Source organism: Pogoniulus pusillus, chromosome 4 (genome assembly GCF_015220805.1).
Source record: "Pogoniulus pusillus isolate bPogPus1 chromosome 4, bPogPus1.pri, whole genome shotgun sequence".
NCBI lineage: Eukaryota > Metazoa > Chordata > Aves > Piciformes > Lybiidae > Pogoniulus > Pogoniulus pusillus.
Window position 1 is genome coordinate 12560734 of NC_087267.1, and position 20431 is coordinate 12581164.

The window sequence follows — 20431 nt, forward strand, 5'->3', positions numbered from 1 at the left end:
TTTTTCTTATTCCTGGCTTAAATATGTTATTCTCCCTTATTTTATTGACATTATAGATAAAATACCACCATTGTACAACATTTCTGTAGTTGTTCATTAACTGAAATCTTAAAAGTCACATTTCATTATTTCTCTCAGACAGACTGTTGCATAGCATGAAGGATCAAGGTCAAATGATACATGAAGAGAGATTTTTGATTCATTCAGACAGTTGTCTTCAGTTTCAATTTCTTTGTCACTGCCTTCCAAAAAATATGACAGATTCTGAACATTTTTCAAAATGGGTCTGTAGCATCCAGGTATATTCAGCTGTAGTGAAGACACTCTGAATTTGCACATCTGCAGCTCATCCTTAGAAAGTCTTTCGTGGTACCACTGCCCAACTTTATTACTTGGATACTTGATACTATGTCCCACCATTGGAAGAACCACCTTCAAAGAGAAAAAGAAAATAAACATATCTGAAACAAAGCACACTAATTCCCCTTTAAATCTGACTACAATTTTAAAGGTGTCAAAATCTTGAGTCTTGGGGCTTGAAACAGTTAAACAGCAGCTTCTCTTGTGAAATGAAACTGTGCAAGGCAGGTATTTTGGATGTAATTAAAGCAGAAAAAATAAACAATATTGAGATTCCTAAAACAAACTAGAAATGTACTCATATGAACTTCCTAGCTTGCTGGAAATGATACAGCAATAAAGAAATTAAGTCCCCTATCTAAGACTTCACAACTATGACTTCTGAACCTTCAAAAGTTAGAGTGTCAGCAGACTGGAAAAAAATCCAAAGTATTTACATTCAGATTCAAGACAAATATTGCTATGCTGCAAATGACACTCTATTTACTTCCATTACAAAGTAAATACTCTTTCCTCCTGTTTGTTGTGAGAGTGGAGGTTAGTTCACATGGGTTTAATGTGCCTTCTGGCAAGGAAGAAGACTACACTAGTTAACTTAAACACACTATTTAAAAACCAAAATATTTTAATCAGATAAAGAGATCAACAACTCAGAATTTTGCATGCAGACTTACTTGGTTTATAGAGTATTTATTATCTGACTCTTCTGAAGCAGTGACAACATGAACCTGACAAGACATTTTAGAAGGTAAATTAAAAAAAAACCAAAACAACAAAAAACCCACCAAAACTTTTTTAAAAAACAAAATAATCACAGAAATTTCTGCTCCTTGGCTCACCCATGGCTCAAGGCAGAGCACCCAGACTATGCTGTGGGCAAGCACTCACTTGCCTTTACTATTTTCCCAAGAAGACTGCTCCATTTTTTTCATCACCTGCTGACAGTTTAGACCTACCATAATTCTGTTTTAATTATTTAAGTGATTTTGTGCTAAACACGCTTTGCCTGTGTAGCTGCAATGAGATTACCTGGTCAGTGTAACACCACCTTTCACCATGGTCTTACATTCGTTACTACAGATAATCATAGAATGGTCCAGGCTGGAAGGGAGCTCCAAAAGTCATCTAGTCCAACTGCCCCCGCAGTCAGCAGGGACATCCTGAACTGGACCAGGTTGCCCAGAGCCTGGTTGAGCCTCACCTTGAATATCTCCAGGGATGGGGCCACAACCACCTCCCTGGGCAACTTGTTCCAGTGTTCCACCGCCTTTATAGTAAAGAACCTGTTCCTAACATCCAATCTAAATCTGCTCTTCTCTAGTTTGAAGTCATTACCTCTTGTCCTGTCACTGTGAGCCTTGTAAACAGTTTCTCTCCATCCTTCTTGTAGGCCCCCTTCAGACACTGGAAGGCTGCTATATACTGGAAGGTTGCTATATACTGGAAGGTCTCCCAGGAGCCTTCTTTCCTCCAGGCTGACCAACCACATCTTTCTCACCCTGTCCTCATAGCAGAGGTGCTCCAATCTCCTGATAATTTTCATGGCCCTCCTCTGGACCTGCTCTACAAAAATGGTGTACGCTGGAGACCAAGACTCAGAATTGTACCACCTGATAACATAGGGACACTCAGAGTCCACTCCAAAGGTCTTCTCCAGTCAAATCCTAAGAAGAGCATTATTTAGCATGCAGGCTAAATTCTTACAATTCTGACATTCTGTACCTTCTTGTCACTCAAATAAAATGAACAACGATGACTGATAAATTCTAATCTAGCTATACGCCTATTTGTGGTAAACCAAAAAAGGTTACATCACTTTTTTTACCTTTGTCACTAATAGCAAATATTGTAATGAATGAACCAAAATAAAAGCACTAGAATATGGTCTGAGTATGTACTCAAGTATTATTTTTAAACAAGAACTATTTTGTGAAGACTTACTTTGTCAGTCAGGGAAATGTCTTCAGCACTTTCTTCCAAGACAAGGTCACCCTCAACAACTTTTGAACCGTAAACCTTCAGTCTATATGATGCTGCTTCATTCCAAATCTTACTGCAATAAGCATGGACGTAAAATATGCGCATGGAATGAGGAATGCTGAGCCATCCTTTGGTGCAACCTTCGTGATTCACACCATAGCGATTTAAAGCTCGTAGCAACATCTTCTCTCTCACTTTAAATTCTGGCAGCATCATGAGTGCACCTTTTGCATCCTCTGATACAAATGAGAAAACAACCATATAAGTAATCTTTAACTTTTCAAGTACTACCTGTCAGAAAAAAAATATTCTTAAGAAGTTGAAATAATCAGGTAGGGAGAACTAGTGGCAGTCTAACTGCTGACTTTCAGGTTACTATTGTAAGCCAGCAGTGTGCCCAGGTGGCCAAGAAAGCCAGTGGCATCCTGGCCTGCATCAGGAATGGTGTGGTCAGCAGGAGCAGGGAGGTCATTCTGCCCCTGTACTCTGCACTGGTTAGACCTCACCTTGAGTATTGTGTTCAATTTTGGGCCCCCCAGTTTAAAAGGGACGTTGAGATGCTTGAGCGTGTCCAGAGAAGGGCGACGAGGCTGGTGAGAGGCCTTGAGCACAAGCCCTATGAGGAGAGGCTGAGGGAGCTGGGATTGTTTAGCTTGGAGAAGAGGAGGCTCAGGGGTGACCTTATTGCTGTCTACAACGACCTGAGGGGTGGTTGTGGCCAGGAAGAGGTTGCTCTCTTCTCTCAGGTGGCCAGCACCAGAACGAGAGGACACAGCCTCAGGCTGCGCCAGGGGAGATTTAGGCTTGAGGTGAGGAGAAAGTTCTTCACTGAGAGAGTCATTGGACACTGGAATGGGCTGCCCGGGGAGGTGGTGGAGTCGCCGTCCCTGGGGCTGTTCAAGGCAGGATTGGATGTGGCACTTGGTGCCATGGTCTAGCCTTGAGCTCTGTGGTAAAGGGTTGGACTTGATGATCTGTGAGGTCTCTTCCAACCCTGATGATACTGCGATACTGTGACTGTCTTTCCTTCAATGTGTCATGTAAGACAAATTTCATCTTATGTGCCTATCAACATAGTCTTGTTAATTCTATTCTACTTCATGCAGTGAAAACTAAACTGTAATATAGTTATCTAGTACAGTTAGCTGACTTTGCTCAAAATTTTATGGTTCACACATCTGTGTCATCACAAGTGATTATCTGACAAAGACTTCTGCATAGGTATTTACCTCTTGCTTTCATGAAAAGGCAAGCAGCTGTTTTCAGAGTCCACATCAATGTTTTTCTATACATCACACAGCAATGCATAGCACAGTATGATAAAAAAGATGTAAAAGCAAAGCCCAACAATGCAAAAAAAGAAGAGAGCTAAGGTTCTTACAGAAACCACGGAAAATTAGATGCTCACACATGTTAAGTGCTGAGTAGCAGTTGGGTGCCTCATTTCTGCATACTTCCTTTATTAGGGAGAAGTTTATATTCCAAAAGCAGATAGATGGAAGGAGGCCAAAACTGCTTTGATAAAACTACCTTAGCCTTTTCCAGCATTATTATGCTATATAGTATTTATTTCTATACTGTTTTGCACCTGAAGTACATAATTTTTCCACTATTTTGCACATTTAGGACCTCATCTAATTTTTAAGTATGCAGTTCTACTGAATTTCATAGCATAAGCTGTTAGTGGCAAAAAGCATCTGTGCAGCAACAACTTATTTCTGTACAGTACTGACCTCATCTAAATATACAGACAATTTAACTGGACATACCAGTTTGAAGAAAGTATCTTTTTGCATTGTTTACAGGGTCGTCAGCATCTTCAGGTGTGAAGAATAACTTCACAGCTTTCACCTTTAAAGAACAGGGGTTTTTTTTACTTAAATATAATTATTTCTCAACTAAACAGACAAACATGCATTCAGTTGTATATTAACATTCTGTATGCTCTCAAAATTATCTGAGTTCTTTAAGGTCAAAGTCAAATACTCCATTTCACAGACAATGCCATGAACAGCAACCAGCATGGTTGTGTTTCTTTTCAAACTAGAGACAGATGTTAGGTGCACATAAGACACAAGGCAGCTTTCAGACTTCTATGAGAAATCAGTCATTCTTCGTGAACATCCAGTTAGAACTTTGTAATGCCATCATCCTATCCTGAATAGGGAGGCTCCTCCTCTCCTTCTTGCATGTATCATGCAAAATTCAGCCTGTAAATTTTCCACAGCCTTACACAGAGGGGCAACAATCTTTCTTTTTTATATACTGAACTGTATTAGGTTAGATGATATTGTGACAGGGAAAACACTGTAATAAACTTTATTATTTGCAGCACCAGTGAAGTCACACAATTTGCTAGCACTTTAACCCATGGCCTCTCATTCCTGTCCTCCTCTGTACTGGACTGTGCAACCACACACTAACACATTCTATAATACAAATAGTAGTTCCTACATGTTTTAAATTCAAAAGTAACTGAGTTAAGACTAGAGATTTAACCACTACTCTTCAGAGACTGGCCATGCTAGCCTATCAGAACTCAAAATGCCAGATCCATCAAAAGTTAACTTTTTTGGCCTGCCTGATTCTTCTTATACCTGAAGGATACAATTTCCTGACTTTTCTCAGAATCAAAGCACAATTAGAAGAAAAGGATATTCAAGTAGCAGTGTTTGATTCTGTTTTAGACATGTGCCAAGTACTATACCATACACACTGAAAAGCATATAACTCTTATGTATTATTACTTAAGAAATAATTTCTTCCTAGCTTACATGGGAGCAACTGCTCCGAACTTGCTTTGGGAAAGTAGCCAAGGAATAATGGAAAGCAGCAATCTCTTCTATATGGCACACAAAATAATGTGGTACCCAAAAAATAATTCCTTTCATATGACCCCATGTAACATTTTGTGACATTTTAAAGTATATAGACCTCCAGCAGAATAAAGGGGTTACAAGTTAGGAGGCAATCTGGACCATGGACAACAATTGTATAAGGACTGTTTCATTTTAGTGAACTAAGCTGCATCTGCTGTTTAAAAGATTTTTTGTTTCATATTAAGATCTTGATGCTTATGCTATTGTCAAAACTGATCTTGCAATTACTTGCAGCACATACATGTAGTTATTAAAAAAAACCAAAACTGTTCATTGGTTAGATCAACCAGTAATGTGTCATTAACTTGACAGTAGCTACCTATATTACAAAAGGCAAGTACCATTTTTTCATTCAGTAAAGCCATTCCTATTTGATCCGTTTGAACATTTTGTCCTTGTCCAAATCGCTGAGGTCCGTAGTAATTTACAAAACCTTTTGTCTGCAACAATAAACAATAAATATGGTAAAAGTGAGCAAGTGCTTTTAGGTAGGTACAGTTAGTAAGACCAAGCATACAACATACATACATCTCCATTTACATCCAAAATGCACACAGGCTGTTTTTTTTTAATTAGAATTAATATGGAGCAAAATTGTAATTGATGATTCATTACAATATTTTAGCATCTAATCTAGAAATATCTATAAAGATAACCAAGTTCTATCACTGTCTTCACTTTGATAAAAAGTAGGTAAAAGAAACAAAATTCTTTCTATGCATGAGTTATTATTAGTTATGTAAACACAACTACAGGTGAAGTTAAAGTAACTGAGCTTTTTCTAAGTGCCAAATTATGAAATCTCTACTCAAGCAAAGGTGTCATAGCACAGGTAATGAACAGTAACTGCTGCTGGATATTTTTTCTTAAGAACACTAGTTTTTTTTTCACATAAGCTCATTTATGTTACTATTAAAATAGTTAAGACTAAGAGTGGGTACTTTGCTAACTCGGCTTTTAAATCTGATGAGTCACAGTCACAGATGAGCAATAATCACAGCAATGTGATCCAATGAGAACATATTTGTCTAGAAAATTATAAGTATGCATGGAGTGAACAAGCAAAAACCATATGGTATTTGTTCTGGAAATGGTTATACAGTTCAAACTATAAACCTTGGTTTGGACGTCTGTAGGTGCCATACACAATTTTGTTCTCAGGGAAGACAAAAATAAATGTATTTTGGATTGACACACACACACTGACCAGTAAGCTAAATCTTATTAAGCAAGAGACACAATCATAGGAGTTTTTGTTAATTTGCTGAACAGCAAAGCAAAAAGTCAGGTGGAGCAGGGAGAGGGGAAGAGAAGCACACTGAGGTACTATAGCTTTTACTATTGCTTTTTTCAATAGCAAGACTAACTTCCATCATACATGTAACATGTTTTTTTTCTTCTGCACAGTGTTCAATAGAGTCTTTTGTTGTGGAAGATAAATGTCCTGGCTTGCCCAGGCATGATCCCATTGTCCCCTTCCCTGAACTGGGTTGGGGAGAAAGCAGAGTGCAGGGAGAAGACAAGACTTGCCCAGACTTCCACTTCCCAAATAAGGGAAAGCAAGTTCCTGACTTCACCTAATTTGGTCAGGTTTGGCAAAGTGCCATTCTGATTAGCAAATCTCTGTGGTCCAGGTGGCCATCATATTTTGGGCAATAAATAGGCTTTTGCCACATGGCTTTTGGTTTTTTTTCTTTGTCTGCTCAGCCCTGCCATGATATGTTCTCCTTTGCCTGCAATGACTCTCAAGATACTGAAAGAATTCCCTTCAAGTTTTGGGTACTGTCTGATACTATTCTGTGAGTAAATATTCAAAGCCTCTCTGTAAGAAATTCTGGAACTAGATTATATTGTGCTTTTCTGCCTTAGTGACAGAAAAGAGCCTCCCAAGTCCCCTGGTGGGCAAGAGCTAATAACCTCTTTCCAGTTTTAATGAATAACCTCTTTCCAGTTTTAATGTTAGTATCTGCTAGTTATTCCTTAAAGTGTTCTACTTTTGCCTGTTCCCTGTGTGCATAAATATCCAAACCCTGCATTTCAAACACAGTAAATAAGTTTTCTGATGAGATTTAATGTTAATAAACACTTTTCATTCAATCTTCACTTGGACATAAAAACTAATATTGATTATTATTTTTGCTTAATTTGTAACATCTTTATTCCTGGATTAATCTTCCTAAAGTAATTTGTATTATGCTTATTACTTAGAAAGGGGAAGAAAATCAATACTGTACGAAACACCTATATGTTGTCCTTTCCATTATTTGCTTTTACTTTTCATGATGATTTAAGAATGTCTTATGATGGTTTTATTCTTCAGACATTAGGATATCAGCAATCAAAATCCACTGAATTTCAGGGGATATTCTTTCTCATCTACAGAAATTTCATATCTTTATGTTGTGAAAGTGTTTCTCCCAATCCAGCCATGCATGTTCCTTACATAACCAAAAAAAGGCAACCATGTAACTATATTTTTTCACTCTGTCAACTACAGCTACAATGAAATACATCATTTTGGTTAGCCTTAGATCTGTGGAGCAATATCTCATACATCCATTCTCATTCCTGACCACATTTTCCATCTGTCTGGCTGTACTACTCTGGGGTCTGCAGTCTCCAACACAGAATGAATTCACCTACGGAGTCTTCTTGGAAGGAAGCTTGATTCCTGTGATTCCTTAAGTAATGCAGGAAATACATAAAATACCAAAGAAAGATCAAAACCAGGAAATAGTGCCATTATTGTACTAGAACAAACATTTTCCTTAAAAGTTTTGGTTTGTGATTTACAAAGAATTAAAACTCTGTTCACTATTGGCAACCACAAGGCTTTTTTTTTACCTCTACATTTTCCATTGCTTCAGATATTCTCTCTTTCAGATCTGCAGAAGAGTCATGGCAGTGATGTTTGAGATCTCTCACAACTATATCAAAGTGATTGCCTTTCAACTGACCAAGTCTAAGGTGTTGGAATGCTGAATGTATGTTGTGTATTCTCATGCCCTTTTTCTCCATTTTGCTTCCAATTTCTTTCAACCTGCGTAAATAATTGGAAGGAATTATGAAACATCTTCTACTAAGACTGTCCAGGTTCTAATAAACGTCTTTTTTACCTTTGTACTAGAATTAAAAACACTTTAAAAAAATGAAAATAGAGTTTAAAATATTTCCAGAAAACCAAATAAAATGCAGAGATAGAATTCTTAAAATTTAGTTATAGTCCAGAAATACTTTTTAAATATCTGCCTCAGTTGTACTTATATTCTGTAGCTCAATATTGGAGTGAAACAATTCACTGAATGTTCTCAAGGCAACCACACTGAATTTTGCACTGCTATTTTACTATTGGTTTATATTTATGTTAGTAATTTGTTCTAATTCCTCAAAACATTAATCTGGTTTCCTCTATTTGTCAAGTGTACTTTGTTGCTGAGACCAAAACACACCATAAAATCAGAGCTTAAAAGCAGAGCTGCAGAAGAAATAAGCTATGGCTTTGTCTCCAGCAATTTTTAAATGTTTTTATGCAGAACTTTATATATATATATACACATATATATACATATACACACCTAGGCTGCTCTCAACAGGTCAGTCCCCAATCTATACTGGTCTATGTGGTTGTTTTTCCCAGATGCAAGACTCTACACTTGTATGTTGTGCCAGGGGGAAGTACAGGCTGGATGTTAGGAGGAAGTTCTTCACAGAGAAAGTGATTTGCCATTGGAATGGGCTGCCCAGGGAGGTGGTGGAGTCACCATCCCTGGAGGTGTTCAAGAAAAGCCTGGATGAGGCACTTAGTGCCATGGTCTAAGTTGATCGGATAGGGCTGGGGGATAGGCTGGACTGGATGATCTTGGAGGTCTCTTCCAACCTGGTTGATTCTATGATTCCATGATTCTCTCTATATATATGTGGGGGGGTGGGGGGGTGGGTGGGGGGGGTCTAACTCACTCTATCAGCTACAGACAGTAACAAAAGCTAGGAATGGAAATGCAAATCTTGTATTACCGACACATTATTACAAATGTATTTTCCACTCTCAGGTCGGTGATACCTTCTTCACCTAAGTCTTATGTTTCTGAACTAAAAAATACAGTAGAACTTAACAATCAAAACCAGCATCTGTCCAAAGTACATTTGTAATGATTTGATTTATTTATGTAGCTATATATGGCTTTTGTTTGTAGACCTCAAGCCAATATACAGGTCTAGCTGTATACTGTGTATACAGTGCTAAGCTGTATGTATATTTCCTAAACCACAAAACATTAAAGCCATTTCCACTGTGCTCTAATACAAGAGAAGGGAAGACACATCAATAAAAACCGTTTCAGAAGACAAAATCACATTAAAACTTATAAACAGACAAAACCACGTGCTAAATGGGATGCCCTCAGACTGTAAATACCTCTCAGGAGCCACCTTCTTCACCACCATAGGTTGGTAAGTAATGGCCTTCTTATCTTTGATGCCAGTATAACTGAAGTCTGAAGGAAGGACACCAAGTTCTGTAGCCAAGAAGCCAATTGCTTCTAGTGTTTCTAGATTTTCTTTCTGAAGGGTGAAAGCTGAAACAATAATCTCAGAATGATTAGGAATTTTCACTTCTAAATCATATGGGTATTCTGTCACAACACATAGGCAGGCTCTTCCCATCAAACTGTAGTAGCATGGAAAGTGCGAAGAAACAGCCCTCCAACACAAAAGTAAAGGGACTTGAACTTTTGCAGTACTGAAAAACACACAGGACACACAACTCTGGGAAAACACAAAAACCCCTGCTGGTTTTAAAAGTAGTGCCAGACAAAATGTAACACAATTCAGTCAACTGTTATTGAATCACTGCTAGAAACATTCTTTGTATCAGAAACCAACTTTAAGCAATGAGATCATGAATCAAATTTAGCCTTATTAACTCCTCCAATATCTCTAGATGCATCTTATAAAATGCTCCAATTAGGATGAAGGGGAAGGTAGTGCACGGGGAGTAGCAGTTGGTGCTACAAGCAAAAGAACTGTGACCATTACCACTAAAAAGTTTATGTAAAATTATTGCAGTAACTTTGTTCATCTCATACTTAAGTAATTACTTTGCAGCAATGATTACTTATTTCAGCATAAACAATGGGTCAATCAAGCTTACTGATCATATAATAACGATCCCAAGTTTCAGTCCTACTAAAGAGCACCACAATACTTGACACTTCCACTAAAGATGTAGTATTTACCTGTATAAAGATCTTGGTTTTTCTGGAAACCACCATCAGACCTCTTTCTGGGCCAACTTCTTTCTCGAAATCGTACTGTTATTGACACACTTGGCTGATCGTTGACATCTGTCACAGTAAAAGACTTTGTTTCTAAAAGTCTCCCAAATCTTCTATTGATAAAGTGGTGAACTACTTTTCTGTGCTCTTTGTTTCCATCAGGCTCAAAAGAAAACATAGAATTTTCTACCTTTGCATCTAAAAACTTAAAGAAATCGCTTGCTTCCTTTTCAGTCACTAACTGGCAAAGTTCTCTGTAATCAGCATTTCCTTTTACAATCATCTCATTGTCCTTTGTAACAGTGACTAGAAAGGGGAATTTCTGCCTAACGGCGCTGTGTAAATCAGCTCTGTTTTTCTTGTCTAATACAGGTCCCAGGGAGAACTCCCCAGTGCTAGGATCGGTGCTTCCCGAGTCCCACATATCCTTCAGCTCGCAAGCAAATTTATGAAGCAGTTCACTCTTGGGTTTGCCCAGCAAGGAATCAAAAACACTGGCTTCCTCGAGGCCAGATTGCAGCTCAGCATCTCCCGCTCGGTATGTTTCGCTGGGGGACGCGGCACACTTACTTCCCGCCCGGCTCGGGTAGCGCTCCGGACTGGGGACACCAGCACCACTACAGCCGTCGGCAGGACGGCCGGGAGGCTGTGTTCTCGGTTTTTTCGGTTGCTGCAGACACAGGCTGCTTTGTTCTAGCACTGCTTCGCTGCTTCTGTGAAGTGAGTTAGCCCGGGTATCCTTAGGTAAGTGTTGGGGCACCTCGATTTCTGTCACTACGAAGTCACTCGGTGACTTTTTGACAGTACCGCAGAAGCCCACGTGTTCAGTCACATAGCTGAAGGAAGGAAGCATGGCTCTTCTGCCTTCCCCCGCTGCCAGACAGAAGCCAGCACACCTGAAAGAGGAGAAAAGAAGAAAGGGAAGCAGAGATAAAAAAACACCGACTACAGGACAGGCTGCTGAAGGCCGGGCGGGAGCGGAGCGAGGGCCGCCAGCACCACAGCCGCCTCCAGCGGTCACTACGGGCTGATTCAACGGCGCGCATCCCTCGCCCTTGCCGGCTGACGCCAGGGGGCGCCATGACCCACCCGTTCCCCACGGGAAGAGGGGCCCACGGCCCGTACCAACTTTTCCGGGCATGTGCGGAAAGAAAGCGACGGATCTCACCCCGTAGTCCCCCCAAGTCTCGCCAGACATGGGGCGCTCCAGAGGGGGCGGGACATCTGCCCAGCAGCCTATAGGGACGCCGCGCTTCCTCCTCATCCTCACCGAGCCACCGCCTCTGTTCCGGTGACGCCCGCGCCGTCAGGGCTGGGTCCCTCCCTCTTAAAGGGGAAGTGATACTGCGGCAACGCCTGGCGTGATGCAAGGCTTGCCGAGCGGAGGCGCCGCCGCCAGGAAGCAACGGGGGTCGGCAGCGACGTGAGGCCTTGGGCTGGGAAGCAGGATAAGGTGAAACAGGTCCCGCCGCGGGGCAGAAGGGATCGCCTGCCTACCAGGCACAGTGGGCGGGCGCTGCGCCGTGGAGGGCGGCCCCGAGAGGGGCGGGCTTCACTGCGCGAACGGGAGCCCATGTCGGAGCCGTGAGGAGGGGCACGGGGTCGTATGCGGTCGCGTAGGGCGCTGAGCGTGGTTGTCATGCAGCCGTGGCAAGCCTCATCGGTAACGTCGCCGTTTGTGTTCCTTAGGAGCCGAACATGAGCAAGCCCGTAACGACTTCAACCTACGTCCGCTGCATCAGCTACGGGCTCATGAGGCGGCTGGCAGATTTCATCGACCCTCAGGAAGGGTGGAAGAAATTAGCTGTAGATATAACTGATCCCTCTGGTGAAAGCAGATACAACCAAATGCATATAAGGTCCTATACAGAAGTCACATAGTATAAACTTGTTTATTTACTGTTTAACTTCAGTATTTGTGATGGTTTGGGGGTTACCCCGCCCCCCCACACTTCGTATTTGCCCCAGCTAACTCAGACGGACCCTGGGAATATAGATGAAGCAATTTATTTACAGCTAGCAGAATTTACAAGCAGCTATTTACAATATATACAGTTATATACAATTATATACAGAAATATACAAAGGATAAACAATACAAAAGCACAACTCCCCTCCCAGAAACCTGAGTCCCCAGGAGGGGCTCTCAAACCACCCCAACACCTCCCCCCGGCCCTCTCAACCTTACCCCAGTTCTCAGGAAGAAGAGAGGTGCAGCCAAGAGGTTAGGGAGCAAGGTTAGTGGGAGCAAGGTTAATGAGATGTGACCAGGTCTGAAGGCAAAGGCAGAAGAAAAAAAAACAAACAAAATGGAGAATGTTTACTTCTTCTTCCCAGAGCTCTCAGCGAGACTGTGAGAGAAGTTGACATCAATTGTTTTTCATTTCACTGCCCGTTATCTAGTTCTGTTACCAAAACATTCTAGCTTGCTTCAAACTAGCACAGTATTACACGTTCTTGTCTATCGTGTTGCTGTAACTTGTTGCCAACAAGGTACTTAAGATTGTATGCTAACAGGTACTCGACAAGAACTCATTTTACATTACCATTTCCTTGGGGAACTCAAAAGTAATTACTTTTAATTGTTCTGTAGTTAATTTCCCAGACAAGCTATAGCAAAAGAAAAACGGCTAAGGAAATTAGAATTCATTAGAGACATAGACATAAGTATTTGTAGTGATGCTTTTTTTAGTGTAACTTTTTATACACTAGAAGCGAGTAAACACTGAGTCGTACATCTTCATACAGGCACAGCACAAGAGACAACTGGACCGTAACTCCTGGTTTACTGTCCTCAAAATTAACTCATTAAATGTGGGGAGCCTGAGGCTTAAAACTAACAAGTTTAGTTTAGCTGTAGTGTTAGCAGTATGTGATGAACACCTCAGTGCCTGAAACATTTGTTGAATCCTTAGGCTATTCCAAAGGTTATGAGATTTTAAAATACATGTCAGATTTCCAGTCTTTCTACTGATGCTAGGGTTAAATCTTCATTTGCCTTTCTGTACTAATAGTCAGAATAGTAGATCTCAGTTTCTGCTTAATGCTCATCTCAAAATATGCAAAATGAAATGTGGGTGCCAAATGGACAAAAAAACCCCCACATTTCCCCCCATTTGCTCTGATTTGCCCTCTCTGTTTTGCTGACATTCTCCTCTCTCTTAGTTCCATATTCCAATATATTATTGGTCCAGGACAAAATGTCAAAGCCATAGATGCATAGTTTTACCTTAGCTTTTCTTGTAATTTGCAGTTTTTTTCTCATTAATGTGAATTTATCTTTTGGCTGCAGTTTTCAGAAAATTTGAAAGTAATTGTGCAGTACAGTTCAGTTCTTTCCCTTCTTCACAGTTCTTGAGGTCACTTTTTATCTTTAATTAATGTTGGTCTTCATTTTTCTTTTAAGGAGATTTGAGGCATTTGTACAAATGGGGAAAAGCCCCACATGTGAATTACTTTATGACTGGGGAACAACAAACTGTACAGTTGGTGATCTTGTGGATCTACTGATTAGGAATCAATTCTTAGCACCAGCAAACCTTTTGCTTCCAGGTAACTGTTACTCTTCTATGTTTTGTACTGTGTCCTTAATTTTCTTAGATGCTGAAGAGCTTCACGTTACCTTGATTAGGTCAAAATAACCAAAAGTAGACACATTTTCTGTTTTATGAAAAGCCTAAATAGGAGTTTCAAGTGTAAGTAAGAGTCTTACAACTTAAACATGGTAACAGAATATAACCTTTTCATGATGCTTATGTGTCTCCATCTTGTAAATGCTGTTGTCAGTGTTTTTCTTGTTCCTAATGTAGTTAACACTTTTTCTAAATTCTGTTTTCAGAAGCTGTAAGGACAGCAGAAGAAGTTAGGTTGCCTCTTTCTTCACAGGAAACTTTGCCTATAGGTGAGAAACAGATGCCTATACAGGCAGAAGTGGCATCAGTAAAACCTGTTTTAGCTCAGAGTACTGAGGAGCCACGTTCATCTCCTGCCTGCTTAAGTCAAGAAAGTAAAGGCTCTGAGTTTAATAGCACAGGTAGGCACTTATTTTGGTAGAATTAAATGCATTTTTTTTCTGATCTGGTATTTTTACCCTATGTGAAATAAATCATACCAATACATCAAAGTAATGGCTGTTTCTGTCATCGTCTGTATCTATGGGAAACCAGCTCTTGCGTTTGCTCTTGTCCTGTGTGGCTGTGTATTTAGCTCAGATAATAAGATACATGAATATGGCAGTAAGGTAGCTACTGTGATGAAAATGTGAACGTTAATTAAATTGCAGTTTATTTTGTGCTACACATAGTCCTGGTGACTTTTTTTCAGTACTGATCATAGAATCATAGAATCAACCAGGTTGGAAGAGACCTCCAAGATCATCCAGTCCAAACTATCCCCCAGCCCTATCCAGTCAACTAGACCATGACACTAAGTGCCTCATCCAGTCTTTTCTTGAACACCTCCAGGGAAGGTATAGAGTGGGGTGAAAAAAAAGTATAAGAAGTAAAGAAATATTTTCTGCCTTTTTTTTTTTACTATGTCACAAATTGTTGCCATTTTTTTCACCCTAAAATAAAGATGATAATACAGCATGAAAAACATCAACAATTCCTTTTGTATATTTGCCTCAACAGTAGTACTCTTATTAATACATTAGATTTTGCATCATGAAAATAAAATTTGCAGCTTGATGGGGAATCTTCAGTGCTAATTAGAATTAATTTCCAGTGGTGAAACTGTATGATTTTGTAGACTGTTCATAATGCTGTGATTTTTAACATGTAAAATCCAGCTTTAAATGACCAAGGATGTTGAAAAAAAAAGGTGATTAAAGAAAGCATTCTAGGAAAGTGTGTGGTTGGTCTACTTTTTTCTAAAGGTTCACTTTTGGGTTGCTGCCAGAAACGTGATTTGGTCTGGATATATTTTTATACCTTATGCAGTGTGGCTCTCTCTCTCTGATCTGCATGTTTAATTTCTATAACCTGCATTATGAGTATTAACAAAAAATACAATCAGAAGGCCACTGCAGTTCTAGCTGTGAAGAAAATGATGTATAGCTAATTATATATATTTATCTGCATTTCATATTTTTTCACTTGCTGCCTTCATCACAAAGCTGGAAGCAGGGCTCTGCTCTGTCAGGATATGTATGGTAGCAAATTTTTGGTTTAGTAGAACTGAAGCAGAAAAATTTATTCATTACACTTGCTCCTTAAGTGAAAATGTAGTTCTATGCTGAATGGCAAATATGTTTTTCAGATTTCCATAACTTTGGGTTTCAAGACTTGGAAAGTATTACAAATAATTTTGATATGCGACCAGAATCAGCAGGAGGCAATAAACTGGGAGAAGGTGGCTTTGGAGTTGTGTTCAAAGGCTACATCAATGGCAGAAATGTGGCTGTTAAGAAGCTTGTTCCTGTGAGTTGTGCTGGGCATTTTTCTTGTTAATGACTGTGCATGTTACAGTGTAGACTTGTTTATCTGTGCAAAGTGTTGAATGATACACTGTGCTGGAACATTTGTCCAATACTATTGCATTCCAAGGAATTAAAACCCATGTTCTGATACTTTCTTTCTGAGTTGAGTAAAAAAGGTATTGTAAATAGTCAAGTAGATGTTAATATAACTAATAAGAAAGGCTTACAGTTATGATTTCTTTTTTTCTTCATTATAAACTGCATTTTAGCATGTCCAGTGATACTAACATCAAATACTTCCTTTTGTAGATGGTTGATGTTAGTGCTCAAGACTTAAAAGAGCAATTTGATCAAGAAATAAAAATTATGGCAAAGTGAGTACACTGTTTCATGATGTCATCATAGGCTTCAATGAGAATCTAAGTTGCAGATAACATTAGCTAGAATGAACTGTTATTTTTGGTCCCGTAGCTTTGTCTTTAGCATAACTTAATAATGTTCATGTTGTTAAGGGGAATGCTTCATGTGACTATGTTGTTCTTTTTCAAGCACCACTGCAGAAGTATGCCTACATGTGATAGGGTTGAAAAAAAAGGATCAAGTTACCTCTGCCATGTATTTTTCTCAAATGTTGGGAGCCTTTCAGAGCACATATGAACAGAAATCTTTTGCCATAGGTGTCACCATGAGAATCTAGTAGAATTACTTGGCTTCTCAAGTGATGGTGCTCAGCCATGTCTGGTGTATGAGTATATGCCCAACGGTTCATTGCTTGACAGACTTGCTTGTCTGGTAAGTAAAATCTTTTCTTAGCTTCCAGTTGCTTTACTCTGATGAAGTATAGGTAGCTGTGAAATATCTTTGAAACAGTACTGAACTGTAATGGCCAATGAATGTTTTACTGCTTAATTCCATGTTCTAGAAGACATATGATAACAAGGATTCTTCCAATAACATTAGATACAAATGTTTTAGACACAGCACGCTGTTTAAGACAGAGCAGACTGACAATATGATGTCATGTCTCAGTACCTGAAATGTCACAGGATTTGGCCTTCTAAGTTTGAGGGGAGTGAAGCAGAGTGTGCTGCAGTATTGTTCCTTGTTCTAGGATTGACCTGTTGTCTGCTAGTTCTTGGGATTCCACATTGTGAAGTTACCCTTTGTTCATTGCCCTTGTGATAGTAGTTATAACACAGTGTATGAAAGCATTATGTTTTTCTGAAGTGCCTAAATAAGTGGAAAATGCCAGCACCAGAACAAGAGGACACAGCCTCAAGCTGCGCCAGGGGAAATTTAGGCTTGAGGTGAGGAGAAAGTTCTTCACTGAGAGAGTCATTGGACACTGGAATGGGCTGCCCGGGGAGGTGGTGGAGTCGCCGTCCCTGGAGCTGTTCAAGGCAAGGTTGGACGTGGCACTTGGTGCCATGGTCTAGCCTTGAGCTCTGTGGTAAAGGGTTGGACTCTATGATCTATGAGGTCTCTTCCAACCTTGGTGATACTGTGATACTGTGAAATTACGTGTCTTCTAGCCTTGGCCTCTAAGAAGTAATAAGTTGCTCTGATTTTTGTTGAGGCAACTTGGAGTCTGAAGGACAAACACAGTGTTTGCTTGTTAGAGAGATACCAACAGTAAGCCAGACCTCAGTGTCCTCATTACTTTGTTGAAAGAGTTAAAAAATCTGCTTTTCTGTGTACTAAGGAAATGCTTAGTATACATGCTGAAGTTGTAATCTGGTGAACTTTTTAAACTAGTGCTACTGCAAGCCCCCAGACCTAAAAAAAAAATGTATTTTTGCTTTTTTTCAGCAGAGACCTTTCCTGTTTTACTGGCATTAAAAGTACTTAATATTTGGAGAAAGAGCTGGATTAGGGAACTGCTCAGGCAGAAGAAAATACTCTGTTAAAAAGATCATTTACACCTGAACATTTCCAGGGATACACAAAAACATTTATGCCAACAGGAAAGAAGTGGTGTTAGGATGAAAATGAGTAGCAGTGACTGGGGGAGGCACTGAATATGTTTGACAGCAGGGCTGTCTCAGGTTAATTTTGTTGATTTACTTGCATTTGCAGTTTGTTTAAACTGAATCAGTGTAGAAGTTAGGCAGAGTTTTCCTTAAGGCAGTGCAAGTTTCACTGTAAGAATCAGCAGTGCTTGGCTAGGCTGTATAGGAAAATGTTAATCCACAGAACTTTGACCTTTGTAATCAAGTGATCTTAAAAATTTGGTGGCAGTTGAAAGTATAAATACAAATGGCAGAGGCCTTCACAGAGAAGAGACAAACATTGTAGAAATCATAATGAATTTAAATCAGAATCTGTAAATCATAAAGATTCTTCATTTAATAAAGATGGATGGGTGAAGAATGTGCATACCGAAAGTGTATTCTAGCTGGTAACTTTGTTTTGTGATTTCTGGATGTTTGAGTCACACACTCTTGTTTGTTATCTTCTTGTCTGGTCTTTGAGGAGCAGGTGAGAGAGTTTGTAAAATGATGAGATTCTGTAATCTTCCCTTGGCTACTGACAAAATTAAAAAGTGTTTTTGAAATGTAGGTGTCCTCACTTCTAAGGTCTAGTTAATAACATGAATCAAGCTGAACTCTTGAAGTCTTAAATCCAAAACCTCTGGAAGATTGACTTCTTATTGTTGGTAAAAACTGCTGTTGCTTTGAATTACTTGCTTTGATTTAAAGGCTCTGATGTCAGTGCTGGTGCAAAGTGGAAGATGCAATAGATAAAGGCTGTTCTTTGCAGTGCACTTGTCCTTGTAGAGTCAAGAATCAAGTACTATCAGGAAAACTTTTTGTAGTGGGTAGGTTAATCTAAGGCAAAATGCAGGGGAGAGGAAACATTATGCATTTCCTCCCAAGTAAATGAAGAAATGTGTGCTATTAGTCTTATTGAGTTACTTGAAACCCACAAAGCATAGCAAGAAGTCAGTTTAGAGATGTGGGGGCTTTGTATGTTTTCTGTGAATGTGAGTGTGTATATGTGTGTGTGTGTGTATATATACAGTTTTCACATTTTTAATTTTCCTTCTTTTTATTCAAGGATGACACTCCACCAATTCCTTGGAATACAAGATGTAAAATTGCTCAAGGTACTGCAAATGGCATCAACTTCTTGCATGAAAATAACCATATTCACAGAGATATTAAAAGGTAAAAGATGCTCACTACCGCTGGCTGCATTTCCCCCTTTGTCCTTTTCACTTTTTTTCCTTTTTTCCCTCTGTTAAAGTAATTTTAGAGAGAATGAACTGCAAGAAACATTGCTTCAGTCAAGGACATGATCTTTTCTACAAGTGGCTTCCATCACTATAATCTTGTCTGTGCCACAAGGACATGACCAGCACAGTCTTCTATAGATAATTATGAGGCCACTGTAATCTGTTACTATCAAACAGTTATTTGAGTGCTGTGAGGATACCCATAAGTTCTGTTCTCTCACAACTGCTGCTGATGGAAAAGCTGCTGTAAGAGAACATAATAACTTTTTAAATGGGGAAATTTTCAGATGAAAACCCACCCTTTTTTTTTTCTTTTCCCTAGAACATTTCTTCAGAGTGTCTCCTTTGATTTACTGTTTATTATGAAGACTCTAAAATTACTTCAGTCAGGTTTATGAAGTTTAGAGTTCTTCAAGGATAATGTATGTTCTCTTGTTTGTCATAAGAAAACTTTTTCTAAGGATATCAGAACTTAGAAAAGGTGTGGGGGAGATTGTGGCCTTTTTTTTTGGTTTGTTTTGGTGAGTGTTTTACCCATTTCTTAATACACTTTGGTGTGTGGTATTGTGGTTTTTTATTACACCAAAGTAGTGTAAATCTTTGAAGAAAAGCCTCAGATGCCTTACTCTGTGGATTAACTGCCTGATTGGGTGTCATGGATGAGTGGTCCAATAAGATTTTTTGCTTCTGGCAACTCTGCTAAATACAGGCCACTTCAGTTTTGTGACCTTCAACTGCTTAATAGAATGTGCTTGCTGCTTTCACAATGTATGTTTCTTCTTTTTTTTCTTCCTTGCTTAAGCCTCTGGACAAGCATGACTGGAAGGGATGTATTTTTTACCTTTTGCTACTCTACCCTTCTAACTGCTGTGAGTTGATGATATTACAGGATTGGGATTTGTTTTTCCTTTTGTTTGGATTCCGTTTTCCAACCTCTTGCTCTTGCAGTGTGAATAGTTCAGTACAACTTGTTGGTGTCATTAAATAGTGCTGCCACTCTCAAGTAAAACTTGGCTGAAGAAACATCTAAGATTGTTTATTTCAGTCTTCATTTTTCTATGATGTGGAGAGACAACTCAAAATCACACAGGTTATGTAGGCTCTGTAGGCTACAGGGGGTATGACTCAATGGGTATTCTCAGAGAAGTCCATAGTTTTTTGGCTTGGTTGCACCCAGGAAGTAGTTTGTCTCTTGAAGCTTGACAGTTGTAGTAGAACTTGCTTCTGTGCTTTTTGTGGCCTATCAAAAAAGTGACCACTCTTTGGCCTTGATTAAAGTTGGTAA

At 39.4% G+C, this 20431-nt stretch overlaps 2 protein-coding genes across 2 annotated transcripts in view; one reads left to right on the forward strand and one right to left on the reverse strand.

Moving 5' to 3' along the window:
• Window positions 1-11838, reverse strand: PUS7L (pseudouridine synthase 7 like). Its single transcript, XM_064142212.1, has 9 exons — window positions 11661-11838; window positions 10454-11388; window positions 9634-9793; window positions 8064-8259; window positions 5561-5659; window positions 4110-4191; window positions 2302-2576; window positions 1035-1088; window positions 1-432 (listed from the first exon to the last, which is right to left on the reverse strand). Exons 1-9 carry the CDS (start codon window positions 11714-11716, stop codon window positions 109-111), a joined length of 2181 nt encoding a protein of 726 aa, XP_063998282.1. The 5' UTR covers window positions 11717-11838; the 3' UTR covers window positions 1-108.
• Window positions 11786-20431, forward strand: part of IRAK4 (interleukin 1 receptor associated kinase 4) — a 17619-nt gene continuing 8973 nt past the window's right edge. Inside the window, exons 1-8 of the mRNA XM_064142213.1 lie at window positions 11786-11945; window positions 12182-12351; window positions 13899-14044; window positions 14331-14525; window positions 15752-15912; window positions 16221-16285; window positions 16589-16703; window positions 18969-19078. Of these exons, the coding sequence (XP_063998283.1) occupies window positions 12191-12351; window positions 13899-14044; window positions 14331-14525; window positions 15752-15912; window positions 16221-16285; window positions 16589-16703; window positions 18969-19078 (953 nt within the window). The 5' untranslated portion in view covers window positions 11786-11945; window positions 12182-12190. The remainder of the gene's footprint in view (window positions 11946-12181; window positions 12352-13898; window positions 14045-14330; window positions 14526-15751; window positions 15913-16220; window positions 16286-16588; window positions 16704-18968; window positions 19079-20431) is intronic.

Bases quoted from the DNA above. Each gene is read 5' to 3' on its own strand.
- PUS7L (XM_064142212.1), bottom strand. From the start codon at position 11,716: ATGTCCCGCCCCCTCTGGAGCGCCCCATGTCTGGCGAGACTTGGGGGG. The intron at 9,794-10,453 runs GTAAATACTACA...TTATTGTTTCAG, and splicing joins AAACCAAGATCTTTATACAG to CTTTCACCCTTCAGAAAGAA. The intron at 1,089-2,301 runs GTAAGTCTTCAC...ATGTCTTGTCAG, and splicing joins ACATTTCCCTGACTGACAAA to GTTCATGTTGTCACTGCTTC.